At 44.6% G+C, this 14,205-nt stretch overlaps 2 protein-coding genes and 2 non-coding genes across 4 annotated transcripts in view; 1 reads left to right on the top strand and 3 right to left on the bottom strand.

Annotated features, from left to right (window-relative positions):
• Positions 1 to 730: 730 nt before the first annotated feature.
• On the bottom strand, positions 731 to 10,380 carry Cct6a (chaperonin containing TCP1 subunit 6A). The gene is made up of 14 exons (XM_076560087.1): positions 9,906 to 10,380; positions 9,204 to 9,267; positions 8,268 to 8,402; positions 6,982 to 7,155; positions 6,261 to 6,364; positions 5,625 to 5,735; positions 5,253 to 5,412; positions 5,094 to 5,176; positions 4,544 to 4,640; positions 4,044 to 4,191; positions 3,388 to 3,521; positions 2,485 to 2,587; positions 1,445 to 1,517; positions 731 to 1,358 (listed from the first exon to the last, which is right to left on the bottom strand). The coding sequence occupies exons 1-14, from the start codon at positions 10,040 to 10,042 to the stop codon at positions 1,286 to 1,288; spliced, it is 1,596 nt and encodes a 531-aa protein (XP_076416202.1). The 5' UTR covers positions 10,043 to 10,380; the 3' UTR covers positions 731 to 1,285.
• Positions 3,865 to 3,994, bottom strand: LOC121825568 (small nucleolar RNA SNORA15). The gene has a single exon (XR_006067892.1). It is a non-coding gene; the product is annotated as a small nucleolar RNA SNORA15 (small nucleolar RNA).
• LOC121825570 (small nucleolar RNA SNORA22) lies at positions 7,276 to 7,414 on the bottom strand. The gene has a single exon (XR_006067894.2). It is a non-coding gene; the product is annotated as a small nucleolar RNA SNORA22 (small nucleolar RNA).
• Positions 10,341 to 14,205, top strand: part of Psph (phosphoserine phosphatase) — a 26,602-nt gene continuing 22,737 nt past the window's right edge. The window contains exon 1 of the mRNA XM_006971365.4: positions 10,341 to 10,725. The gene's annotated coding sequence lies outside the window, so the exon portion shown is untranslated. The remainder of the gene's footprint in view (positions 10,726 to 14,205) is intronic.

The raw sequence follows: 14,205 nt of genomic DNA, 5'->3' as shown, positions 1-14,205 counted from the left end.
ACTGGATTTATCAATTCTGAAATTTTTTGTGTACGTGATGTTAAGGAGTGCGTGTGTACCCAGTGGTGAAGCTGCGGCTGGTTAGGAGCAGCCTAGTGTGGCTGCTGAGAACTGATCTCTCTGCAGGAAGTTAAGTAAGCACTTGTAAACAGCTATCTATTCAGATGCCACCCTTTATTCAGTTACACCCTGTAACACAGGACCACAGGTTCCAACCTTTTATTTCACTCTCTGTAGAACACTGAGAGCCCCCCCCCCCCAACACTCCACTTGGGAAGATTGCATGTATATCAAACACATAGGAAATGCCTTTAGTCTCAGCACTGGGGAGGCAGGGCCAGCCTTGGCTACAGAGTGAGATCCAGGACAGGCACCAAAACTACACAGAGAAGCCTTGTCTCGAAAAACCAAAATGAACAAACAAAACAATACATATAAACCAAGAGTATTTCAGTGAGAAAATATGACAAAGCTCGAGACAGGCATGAAGCAAAAGCGTAAAGTTTCAAGGTTTGGAAATAGCCTAAAAATGATATATTTCACCCAAATCCTTATTCTTCAGCCATCTTCTTTTGGCTGTTATACTTGGGACTGTTTCTGCCTGTGTTCTCATGCTGGTGGGAGGCTTCAGAACTGTGATCCTCCTGCCCCAGCCTCCATGTGAAAACCTCCAATTAGCTTTTCTCAGGAAAACCATGTTTAACAGTTATTTAAAGCGTGAACGATCCAGTACCTTTAAGTATTTATTAGATACTATGAAAACCATAAATTACACAGATGTGTTTCACACTGGCAAGAATCTTACACGTTTAACGGGGTTAGTTGGCTAATTTAAAATACATCCAATAAGGAAAAGAAAATGATTCTTCTGAGCTGGGGGTCTCCTGTAGCCCGAGTTGGAGCAGAACTTCCTCCAAAGTGCTAGGCTTACAGGCATACACCACCATGCCTTGTTTAAAAGAAAACCATTAAAATTTTTCAAAGAACATTTAAGGAACAAGGTAGACAACACATTTATCTTAATATGTAATTTTGTGTCATTGTCTCAAAAACATCTTGTTCAGTGGGTTAAAAAGGGTCCACTTTATGAGCGTATGCATACACTCAATGCAAAAAAAAATTTTTTTTTACAGTACTGTAATTTGAGTAGGTGCCAAATGTCCTGTTCATTTTCTTCAAAGGGGAAAGAAAATTCCTTTCCAAATCACTAGAATCTTGGACAAAACTGACCATTTTCCCCACATCATTCTGTAGTATTACAGATTCAGTTACAAGGCAGACTTCTTCAACCTTTCAGAGAAGACATTCCAGCTCTCATGATCTCATCAACCAGGAGAATGTTGGTGGCAATGACAGTACTGAAAGGGAAAAAAAGACAGCTCAGACACGTTCAACCTGTCCAACTCAACAATGACCCAAGGGCCAGCTCCCGTTTCAGACTCACCAGGAGTGCAGCAGCTGCTTCTTCACACAGTAGTTATCCCACACACCCATCTCCGCTGCCACCATCGGCTCACCTGCAAAGGACCACACCTTGAAATCATGTAGTATCAGATGCCCTTTGCTTGTTAAATTTTTAAAAAATGATTTTTATTTTATATGCATTGGTGTTTTGCTTTCATGTGTATCTCTTCGGGAGTGTCAGATCCCCTGGAATTAAGAGTTACAGGCAGTTGTGAGCTGCCATGTGGGTGCTGGGAATTGAACCCGGGTCCTCTGATAGAGGAGTCAGTGCACTTAACCACTGAGCCAGCTCTCTCCAGCCTCCATGAAATGCATTTTTCAAGAAACCAGTCTATTTTATGAACAAACCCTGCCAATTCAAAACTAGGAACAATTTAGACATTTTTTTTTTTTTTACACAAGATTTTGCTATGCAGCCAAAGACCACTTCCAGGCTTCGTTCCCACTACCTCAGTTCCAGGGTTACAGACAGCATCATGTTAATCTCAGGATCTTTCAAATATAAACCAAAGGTACTGCTTATCACTGACTACTCATCCACTAGTAACCATTGAGTCCTCCAATCACTGCTCCTCCTCAAACTGGCTTTGATGTGTGGCTGATCTCTTTTTAGCAGTGATTTAGCCATAAAGTATTCATTGCTTAGCAAAGGTTTGGACACCCCTGTTCTGGGCACATTCCTGCTGACCCACATTACATGAATGGCCTTTGGACTCTCCTCAGTCTCAGTCTCTTCTATAAGTTAGTGACGGTATGGACAACAGGCCGTCTGCTTTAGATGTGTACATCTGTGTTACAGGGCTACAAGCGGGTACAGCCATGCCACTAGCTTTACTCCACCAATTACAGTCCCCACTCTAAGTCTGAATCTGCCATCTAGTTAGTCCAGTACCTGTCACATCAACTCACGAGGACAGCACTGGTACCAAACCAGAGCAGTACACCAAGACCCTCAGTCGCTGCCACTTTCCCCAGCTTTGCTCCATCCAGTTCCACCCCACAGATAAGGCCCATTCTCACCTGTGTTCAAGTCCACACCTACAAGCTGGCCCGATTCCGAATGCTCAGCTTGAACTTTAACTAATGTTTCCTGAAGGTCAAAACCAGAGTTCTGGGCAAGAACCTAGTGAACAAAGGATAAGTGAATGTTAAGCCTACAATAAGCCAACAGCATTTCTAATAAAAAAGAAATTCCCCGAAAGCAGTCTTCTGACCTCCATATACGTGCTATAGCACACCCCCTTCTTGCGCCCCACCAAGTACGTAAATGGGGTGGTGGTTGGCATGCACTGAATGAGATAGAACATTATTCATGTTCTCTCCCCGAGATCAGGCAGGTGTTGTTGACCGACTTCTAATAGACCCCAAACCCATCTAAACAAAGCACTGCTCATAAACCCTCACCTTCCCGAGCACCTAACAGGGACTCACATGTCCATGAGTTCTACTCAAACAAACAAAAAAAGCAAGCTTACCCTTGAACAACCCAAATAGGCAATGGCTCACTGGGCTGGTGCCACGCAGCTGGCACCTGTCCACTCAGCCTCCCTCCCCGCTAGGTGGCCACTAGTCCTCCCTTTGTGAGGACCTCCATGCTGGCCTCCCCTTTCTGTTCTCCATTCTCCTCTGTGAAGCTGCCGAGATTCATAGCTTGCCTATCCCAGGATGTGGTAGGTGGCGTTCTTCTAAACTCTCCCCACCCAGAGGTGAGGAAGACTATCTTGCTACAAACAGGGCTGGCTTGCCTGAAATGGCATGTAAATCAGTTGGCCAAGATCTGCCTGCCTTGGCCTCACAAGTGCTAGGATTAAAGGCAGGAGTCACTCCACCTAGCCTGACACAGTTTAGGAAACTAACATTTACAATAGACTGTAGCCCAAAGGCGTCAGCAAAGAAAACGAAGATGTCAGTAAACCTCCAAACCTTGGGGATAATGAGCAAGGCGTCTGCAAATGCCTGTACTCCAAGCTGCGCCCTGCCCTTCACGCTGGGCTTGTATTTAATCAGAGCCTCTGCCATCGCCACTTCTACTGCCCCTGCGCCCGGGACAACACAGCCTGGTGGACAAGGGAAGGAGAAATGCTAAGTTAGAGAGACAAAAACCGGAAACACAAAATAAAGGTGTAGAATGTACCAAAAGGGAAACATGCATAGGAAGCATCTAACTTCTTACAAATTCACGCTGTGATTGACTAGTTATATGCAGTTTACCTGCTTTTGTAGTGCTAGAGATGGAAATGTGGGTCTCAAATAGCTAGGTAGGTGCAGTACCAACAGGCAGCACCCCAGCCCAGCCCTACCTCTGGAGCCACAACATGAGCAACCACAACCTACAGGAGAATGTCCGACCTAACCATAACTTGTAAGTGGTAGCTCAAGAGCCACCAGTTTGAATCACTTCTTTGTACTCACTTTTCAAGATGATATACCATAAAACACAGCATACCGATCATTGCAAAGGAAGACTTTACTTTTGCATGGTGTCTGGCTGTGTAAATTACTGACTAAAGAACACAGTATTCAGCCATGCCTTTTAGACTAGCACCACGAACACAACTCAAAGCCAGTGTGGTTCTTACCATCATCGATGGCATTTTTGACAGCCCTCAGGCCATCTCTTATTGCATCCTTGATTTGAGTCAGTGTGTGCTTATTTGGTCCTTTAATCAGTAATGTGACAGAACGAGGATTGTTACATTTCTCAATGAAGGTGAACTTCTCTTCACCCTGGGAGAAAAGAAATCATTGTCAGAACAGCTTACCCTTGGGCATGGTGCTGCATACCTTTAATCCCAGCACTTAAAAGGCAGAAGCAGACAGGTCTCTGTGACTTCCAGGACACCCAAGGATACACAGTAAAACCTTGTCTTAAAACAGCAAAATCCCTAATACATATAAAAAGTAAAAACAGCCAGGCAGTGGTGGCGCATGCCTTTAATCCCAGCATTCGGGAGGCAGAGGCAGGTGGATCTCTGTGAGTTCGAGGCCAGCCTGGGCTACCAAGTGAGCTCCAGGAAAGGCGCAAAGCTACACAGAGAAACCCTGTCTCAAAAAACCAAAAAAAGAAGATAACACTTACCAACGTATACTCATAGACAAGACCTGCATAGCCCAAACAGTCAGGATTCAGATCATCAAAGGAATTCAGAGCTACTCCACCACAAGCAAGTGTCAGCCTGTAACAGTGAAGTACAGCATTTGAAAATATAGTAAGCCATGTCAGAATGACATGATGAAAGTGTTTTTTTTTCCCCTCAAGACAGGGTTTCTCTGTGTAACAGTCCTGGCTGTGACTGAACTTGCTTTGTAGACCAGGCTGACCTGGAACTCATGACTCCCCACCCCCAAAAAAGCAAGCAAGCAAAAAATATGTTATCTAGCCCCCCCCCCCATTTTTTTTGAAGGCAAACAAAAATAGGGTATTTGGAAAGAGGAGCAACCAGTAATAGGGATGGAAGGGAACTACAGTAACGGGGGAATGTGTGTGAAAACAATCAAAACACATCATTTGCTTGTATCATAATGAAGTCAATGATCTTGTTCAATTGATACATGCTAATAAAATGCAAAAACGCATACAAGTGCAAAAGAAATAATCTAAGTCCCTTGCTGGAACTGGCTCCCCTTACCTCTCCATGTTTCTCCTCTTGGCCCTGCGCAGGGCCACGATGCCTTCTTTTGCAAGAGCATCTAAGGAAAAGGGGTCAATCCCCTGAACAAAAACAAAACAGTTTCAATAGCTTTCACCTTACAAACCAACAAACTCACTCAAAATTTCAAATTCTCACCTTCTGGTTAATGACGACAAATCCTTTATCGGAATCACCACAGACTTTCCTTTTCAGCTCTACTATCTTTTTAACTCTGTCTTCAATGAATTTTCTTTCAGCCTTCACTAGTTTCTCTCTCTCTTCTGCACTCTTGTAGAAAAACCCAGAATTCACTTCTCTACAAGGAAAAAAGGCCACAGAAAAGGGGAGATTTCCATCTTCCCTTAGTTCTAAGGGGACCGAGGAAACTGCATTAGGCTGGACACATCCTGGCCCAGGGCTGCACCACTGAGCTGCATATAACCCAAGTCCCCACGTTTGCCTCCTGTCCCTACAGTGGGGAAAATGCCAGGGCCCCCCCTACCCTCAAGGGTTATGCTGTACACTCACGTTTTCTCGTATTCTAAGGACACGTTGCAGGTGAGGATGTAGGCATTTTCTACTCTCTTCTTCATGTCAGGATGCCGTGCTCCATGATCCAAAACAAGCCCTCTGATTAAACTACAAAACAGGAAAATTCATACCATTCCTATTTATAGATACCAGACAGGAGAGGGACACACACTAATAAGAACAATTAACTGCTACAGTGATAATTTTCACACAAGTCCACGAATTTCTACAACAGTCTGCAAACTTTGTAGTTAAACTTAAGGCCAGACAGGAAAAAGCAATGCTCTAGGATACAAGACAAGCCACACAAACAAAAACAACCTTCTACCTTAGGAAAGACTGCCGTCACTTTAATGTTTCTCTTAAGGAAACATTTTCAAGCTAGAATCTTTGAACAGTTGAATTACCAGCAGTCTTTCCATTATGCACTGTACTCAAGCCTATCAATAAATGCTTACTGATACTAACACTTCAGAATCACACTGACCACAAACACAGAGCAGTACTCCCTCATTTCAACAGTGCATGCTACTTCAAATAAATATCATACCCAGTAACTTATCCAATATGAAATTGTCTCAGGGCTGGGGAATAGCTTCACGGTAGAAAGTAGTTCAAAGCATTGTCACCTACCTTGTATCAGTTTCAGATTTATGTTTCATCTCCATGATCTCAACCATGAAGAGGTCAATGGGTTCATCTTTTTTCTTAATGGCCAAAATGGAGTCCACTACAGCCTATGAGATAACCATTAAATAAATCCAATTTGTAGAGGATGACACACTTTAGCTGATCTTTAGACAAGCGTAAAGGTTGAAGCAATTTATGTCCCTAAAACCTCAACTTGCAATTGTCTGAAGGATTACCGACACTATTATTGTATTGCAAACACACGTAACTCATTGGGCACAGTATGGACTGGGGTTAAGATTAGAGAGAATCTATTTCAAATTCACTCTATCCCCAAACAAGCACAACAGCATCTTATAACAGTTTACTGAGAACTAACAGACAACTTTGAGTGTTAAGAGATTTCCTGATTAGACCAGGACAAACTACCAGTTCCCATAAATGTGGGGGGGGGGGGGGGAGGGAGGACACCTATTTCTAAAAACTAAGTCTCTACTTAGTAATCCTTCTGTTAAAGTTTCAATTATTCTTCCCAAACCTGGCCTGGTAACAATTCAATCTTCCCACTTTGAAGACAGATTAGTTGACTACTGCTGAGGGAAACCCCGAACCCCTTACTCTGCACAGCATTGTTGTGAAGACCCTATGTGTGCAACATCAAGAACAGGTATTTCTGGAGATCTCTGTGCACTGCACCTCATGCACAGCCACGTTACTCACACACCTCTGTTAAGACATCTGCAAGTTCAGCATGAACTTTAGTTCGCAGAGATGTTCTGGCCACATCGATCAGGGTTTCTCTGTCCATCTCTCTGCTCACTTTGACTTGTTCCAAAAACTGGAGTGCCTTTTCCTTCGCAGCTTCAAAACCTTCAGTTATTATCCTGGGGTGAAGACCCTAGAATGGAAACAGTTACAAACCCGCTGCCAACACTGGAATCTTCCATTAGATACACGACAATCCACTGAGCTCAGCAACATCTGAAGGGACACTGGGCCATTCATACTTAAGGCAGCATGGTGTGCTGCTTTTCTGAATACATCTAAAAGGACACAGTACTCCTTTCAATGCAGAGGAAAAGAACAGACTTTACTCTAGCACAGAGTCAAGGCCAAGGGAACCACAGATATAGTACACTTGGGTGTTCACTGTGCAAACCAGAATACCAAACCCCAAACTGGCTCCTAAAGTCCTGCTGCCAGTAAATGTCTTTCTTGTCTGCAGGTAATTTCAACTAAGTCACATTATTTTGAAATATTATTTAAAAAACAAAAAACAAAAAACAAAACCAGAGTCTAGGCCAGATGTGGGGCAAAAGTAACCAGAGCTCTGTGAGTTTGAGGCTAGCCCATTAAATATAAATATGTAATCATTTATATATTGTTGTTGGTTGTTTTTGCTCTTTTGGGGGGCAACTCCCAAATTAAACCACACACGAGGCTTATTCTTAATTATAAATGTCCGGCCTTAGCTTGGCTTGTTGCTAGCCAGCTTTACTTTAAATTATCCCGTCTAGCTTTTGCCTGTGGGCCTTTACCTTTCTCTATCTCTGTATATCCTTCATTATTTCTTACCGTGGCTTGCTGAGTAACTGGGTGGCTGGCCCCTTGTGCCCTCCTCTGGCTACTTCTTTCTTTTCTCCTCCCAAATTTCTCCTTCTATATCTTCTCTCTGCCTGCCAACCCTGACTATCCTTTCTCCTTCCTGCCTTGCTAATGGACGTTCAGTTCTTTATTAGACCATCAGGTGTTTTAGACAGGCACAGGAACACAGCTTCAGAGTTAAACAAATGCAACATAAACAAAAGTAACACACCTTAAAATAATATTCTACAACAATATACAGTTGACTTTTTCTTCATTCATGTTGGACAGAGATCAAGACAAATACAGGCTCCCAGACTTAAGCAGCCTGACCTTACGTTCTATGGTGTGCTCTCAGGTAGTATCCCATCAATTTTCACCAAGATCCCACAGACAACATACCCCAGAAACAAGAATCATGTGTACCTCAGAAATGTAGAGGTCGGCCTGCTTCAGCAGCTCCCCGATGATAAGGACATTGGACGTGGTGCCGTCGCCAGTGATGTCATCCTGGGCTGTAGCTACTTTTGCTATTAGAGAGGCCGTTGGGTGTTGGATTTGCTGAAAGTAGAAAAAGAACTACTTAAATGACTTAAAACACTACCTAGGGTAAAATATAAGACAGGCTCCTTTAAAGCCATCTATTTAAACTGTCTGGCTGAGCTACATTTTGTTGGATTTTCAAGTCATTTTTTTTTTCTGGGATTTGAACTGCTGGACCTGAAAGTTCTGTTGAGCAAATAGGTGCTTGGACCAATTTCACTTGACCCTTGGGACAAAAATAGTAACTATAGTAAAATATAACTGTCCAGGTGTGAAGGCATACATACAGCTTTAGCCCCAGTATTCAGGAGGCAGAAGCAGGTTATCTCTGTGAGTTCGAGGCCAGTCAGGGCTATATTGAGATCTTGTCTTAAACAAAAAAAAAATCAAAGTAAGGAAATTTTCACTTCTCCTGTAGTAGAAATGGAAAGATGAGGATTTATTTTGGTTGTTCTTTCACAGTTGCCCTGATTTTGAGACAGGGTCTCACTATGCAGCCCTGCCTGTCCTGGAAATAGCTGTAGACCAGGGTGTCCTTGAACTCAAGAGACTCTCCTGTCTGGGTGCTGGGATTAAATCGTGCACCACTGCCACCAGGCCTTTTTTTTTTTAAAACAGTCTTTTAGTCCCGACTAAAAAAGTAGCCCCCAACCCCCAAAAGCAGGGATCTAAATACATGTGTGAGACCCTAAGTTCTTCACCCAGTATACCATTTTCTACATTTCTGTTTGAAAGATATGAGCCACCTCGAGAATGAACAAGGTAACACTACAGGAGGTTAAGATCTTTTTTTTTTAACCTACCATGGGAACCTCTTACCATTTCGTGAAGCAGCACATTACCATCTTTAGTAAGCTTGATGTCTCCAGCACCAGAAACAAGCCTGTCAAAAGGGCAAAAAAACCGATGAGCAAAATGTGACTTTTTTCAATGGAAGCCCAACTAAGAATTCCATAAAGAAGCCAAGGGGAGGTGATGTGTATTTCTCCCCCCACCTTTTTAAAATTTTTTTTTAATTTTTTTGAGACAAGTGAATCTCTGGGAGTTTGAGGCCAGTCAGAGCCCAAATAAATACACAGCGACAAGTCCCACAAAGGAGACAGCAGACTACATGACGTGCAAGCAGGCCCTTTGGGGGAAGCAGGTACAATACGGGGGGGGGGGGGGGGAAGGCACAGGGCTAAGAGCAAAGTAAAATAAAGCACTGTGTCCCAGCCAACTTCATTAATTCGCCAACGGTACGGACGCGAAACTAAACCCCATGAAATGTGGACCTTGCTCCTACATCCTATTAAGCTCGGGACCACGGGGCTGGGGAGAGGAAGGGTGCACACACCACCCCTCTTCCTCCCAAGGAAGTGGGTGCGACTGGCAGTCCCGAAAGGCGCGAACTGGGCTGTCTGGATGGGAGGCCGCACAGACATTGTAGAAAGCGCCAGGGCGAAGGCCTGCAGGCGGCGGCTCGGCTCTGCGGTCACCGGCCCCGCCAGGCCCGCTCTCCTCCCGCCCTCCCGGCCTTACATCTTCATGGTGCCCTTGGGCCCCAAGTTGGTCCTCAGCACATCCTGCAGGCCCCGTGCCGCGCTGATGTTCACCGCCAGCGCTGCTTGCGCCCGGGCCACCTCGGCTTTGGGATTTAGGGTCTTCACCGCCGCCATGGCTGGCCTAGCTCAGGGAGAGGCCGAGAACAACGTGCTCTATGCGGGTCTTCTCGAAAAGTCTTACGCACCTGGCCCGCCTCCAGCGTGCCTACAGGGCACCGCCATTGGGCTGCGGCTCCGCTGCTGCCCTCTGATTGGCGCAGTCGGACGCTAGTCTCTCGAGGCTCCGCCCACCACGCCCCAGTTGCGGCGTCATTGCGCATCCGAGAAACTTGTTCCCTGGCAATCGACCCTCCGGGTCTTAAGGTTCCGTCGCGGTCGCAGCACACTGTTGCTGTTCCGCGACTTAAGGACTGAAGCGTGGCGGTTGCACAGCCTGCTGTGCGGGAAAGCCCTATAGGTTGTGTGTGAGGGATGCTTCGGCCTCAGCACTCGCCTGGGCGTGACAGGAAGCAGAGGCAACGGCTTCGCTTTGCGGGATGTCTGTAGCTACTGGACTCTGGGTTCCGGGATGTGCCCCTCACGCTCTCGCGAGGTTTCCCAGATTCGGTTTTTCTTCCTTGTTTTATCCATAAATGGGGGAACGCAGAAAACGGACGCTTCCACAGTACCCTGGTGGTTCAGAACCGGGGAAGAAAAGTCTAATGCTAGGTAGAAATTCCTAGATGGCTTTAGGAGCGACGAGATTGGCGTGATGGGCGTTGAGGAGACTCCAGAGTCAGTCCATTATTAGGGCCCAGGTCAGTGAGGCAGATTTTGAAGACTCAGGGGTTGGTTGGTTGGTTGGTTTTTGGTTTTTAGAGATAGGTTTGTTTGTTTGTTTTTCTGTGTAGCCTTGGCTGTCCTGGAACTCGCTCTGTAGACCCGGCTGATCTCGAATTACTCGTAGCAATCCTGCTTCAATCTGCAAAGTGGTGTGAACTACTTTGCCTGCTAGAAACTCAAACTTAGTTGGACAGTGGTGCCCAGCCTTTGAAAGGACTCCTTTAATTAAAAAAAAAAAAATTTAGCTTTATTTATGTGCTTTAGTGTGAAGGTACCAGATCCCCTGGTACTGGAGTTACAAACAGTTGTGAGCTGCCACGTGGGTGCTGGGAATGGACCTAGGTCCTCTGGAAGAACAGCCAGTGCTCTTAAACGCTGAGCCATCTCTCCAGCCCCAATTTAGGTTTTTTTTTTTTTTTTTTTTTTTTAAATAATGTTATGTGTGTGGGTGTTTTCCCTGCCTGTATGTCTGAACACTTAAGTATAGATACATGCTCAATTTTTAAGCTGTTACCTGAATTTATAAACATGCATCTCAATAGGAATCATTTTTCACACAGATGACAATTCATAATACCATTGGATATATTATACTGGTCTATTCTGGAGGTGTTTTGATTGAAATAAATTATCATTCTCACCATCTGTCTGAATGAAACAAAGGGGGCTGGAGAGATGGCTCAGAGGTTAAGAACACTGACTACTCTTCCAGAGGTCCTGAGTTCAATCCCCAGCAACCACATGGTGGCTCACAACCATCTGTAATGAAATCTAGTGTCCTCTTCTGGCCTGCAGGCGTACATGCAGGCAGAACACTGTATACAAAATAAATAAATAAATAAATAAATAAATAAATAAATAAATAAATAAATCTTTAAAAAAAAAAAAACAAAACGAAACAAAGCCAGGCATAGTGGCACACATCTTTAATCCCAGCACTAGGCGGGCAGGCAGGTCAATGTGAGTTCAAAGTAAACCTGATCTACATGGCAAGGTCCAGCCCAGCCATGGCTACATAATGAGACCCTGCCTCAAAAAAGAACAGAGCGGAGCCGGGCGGTGGTGGCGCACGCCTTTAATCCCAGCACTCGGGAGGCAGAGGCAGGCGGATCTTTGTGAGTTCGAGGCCAGCCTGGGCTACCAAGTGAGTTCCAGGAAAGGCGCAAAGCTACACAGAGAAACCCTGTCTCGAAAAACCAAAAAAAAAAAAAAAAAAAAAAAAAAAAAAAAAAAAAAAAAAAGAACAGAGCGGGGTGGTGATGGTGCATACTTTTAATCCCAGGGCTGGGGAGGCAGAGTCAGGTGGATCTCAGTGAGTTTGAGTTCCAGGAGAGCCAGGGCTACACAGAAAACCCCTGTCTCAACGCCCCCCCCCCCCAAAAAAAAAGGAAAGAAAGAACTATAATTGATTTGAAATATGAGGAGGGTAGCTCAGTGGTTGAGCACTGGCCTAGCAGGTGCAGAGGCCCTGGATGTGATCACAGCACAGAAAATTAAAGAAAGGAAAGATAGAACTAACCACTCATCTGGCTGAGCTTTAGTTATTCCCAAACCTTGGCTATTTTGGCTGCAGTAATTATGCTGGTGTGATGTTTTTAAGTGGGTCTGTAGATTTGAAAAATCACAAAAATCGTGTATATGATGAGTGGCACGTGGAAAACTCACGTTAACTTATATCAGCCACTTGGTGAACATGCAGATTCATTGTAATTGTTGGTAAAATGATGCATAGAGCGACTCGGGAGTCACGTGTCTGCTTACAAGGCAGAGAATGGGAAAGGCGGATGATGGAGTGAGTTGGAAAATTAAAGACTGCCCAGAAAAACTCAGTGCTGACACTGGTAATACTTAATATAATATTCTTTAAAATGTTAGGGAAGAAATATTGGAGGTTTCGTTCTTTCTTTTTTTTTGCTTGTGGCTCGTTTTACTTTTGAGACAAGGTCTCACTCCGCAGATAAGGCTGGTCTTGAACTCCCTATCCTCCTTGCCTCTACCTACCTCCTATTTATTTATATGGGTATTTTGTCTGCGTGTATATCTGCACACCAAAAGAGGGAACCAGACCCCCTTGTGGCTGCTGGGAGTCGAACCCAGGACCTCCAGAAGAGCAGCCAGTGCTCTTAGCCACTGAGCCATCTTTCCAGCCACGTTCAGCTGCCTCTCAAGTGCCGGTATTACGGGCTTGCACCACCACACCTGGTTCACATTTGCTAGGCTAGTGCTTTACCTCCGAACTATATCCCCAGCAATTGCGTCGTTCTTACAATGAGTATCACACAGCATCACCCCCTCTGGCTACGTTTTTGAGTTTTGTTTGTTTTTTAACATAATTCATTGAATGACTGCATCACAGTTTATTTCACCAACCTCCCATTGGGCCAAATTTATTCTGATATTTTGTTACTGAAAATCTCTATGATATCTCACATATATGCTAGGATATCTGTAAGATGCATTTAAGATTGTCATACGCTTTGGCCTACTCCCACAACAGCATATTCGGGTTTCCAGTCTTTTTTTTTTTTTTTTTTGGTTTTTCGAGACAGGGTTTCTCTGTGTAGCTTTGCACCTTTCCTGGAACTCACTTGGTAGCCCAGGCTGGCCTCGAACTCACAGAGATCCGCCTGGCTCTGCCTCCCGAGTGCTGGGATTAAAGGTGTGCGCCACCATCACCCAGCTTGGGTTTCCAGTCTTTTAAAAAGAGTTTTGTTGTTGTTTAAGACAGAGTCTCAAAAAGGTTTTATTACACTTACTTGTGCGTGTGTACGCAGGTGCGCACAGTGTGTGTGTGTACACATGTATGTGTACAGGCGTTTGTACCTTTCATCTGTGCCAGAGTATATATATGTACAGAGGTCAGAAGGACAACTCTTTTTTGTTTGTTTGTTTTCGTTTTTTTTTGAGACATGGTTTCTCTGTAGCTTTGGTGCCTGTCCTGGAACTCACTTTGTAGACCAGGCTGGCCTCGAACTTACAGAGATCGGCCTTTCTCTGCCTCCTGAGTGCTGGGATTAAAGGCGTGAGCCACCACCACCCAGCTGTTTTTTGGTTTTTTTGAGACAGGGTTTCTCCATGTAACAGCCCAGGCTGTTCTGGAACTTACTCTGTAAACCAGGCTGGCCTCAAATTCACAGAGATCCGCTTGCCTCTGTCTCCCGAGTGCTGGGATTAAAGGCACGCACCACCACCAACGCCCTATGATAGAACAACTTTTAAGCGTTGGTTCTCAGCTGGTTGCTAGTGGCGCATGCCTTTACTCCCAGCCCTAAGGAAGCAGGAGCAGATGGTGTCTTCTATGAGTTCGAGTCCAGCCTGGGCTACTGAATTCCAGAAAAGGCTCCAGAAGCCACACTGAAAGACTCTTGTCTCAAAAAACAAAACAAACTGGAAAAAGGGAGTTGGTTCTTTCCTTATTTAATTAATTTATATTTTAAAACAAAACAAAAAACTAA

The sequence above is a fragment of the Peromyscus maniculatus genome, chromosome 23 (genome assembly GCF_049852395.1).
Source record: "Peromyscus maniculatus bairdii isolate BWxNUB_F1_BW_parent chromosome 23, HU_Pman_BW_mat_3.1, whole genome shotgun sequence".
Lineage (NCBI taxonomy): Eukaryota > Metazoa > Chordata > Mammalia > Rodentia > Cricetidae > Peromyscus > Peromyscus maniculatus.
The sequence above is the reverse complement of the archived record's forward strand: the minus strand, read 5'-3'. Positions and strand labels throughout refer to the sequence as shown.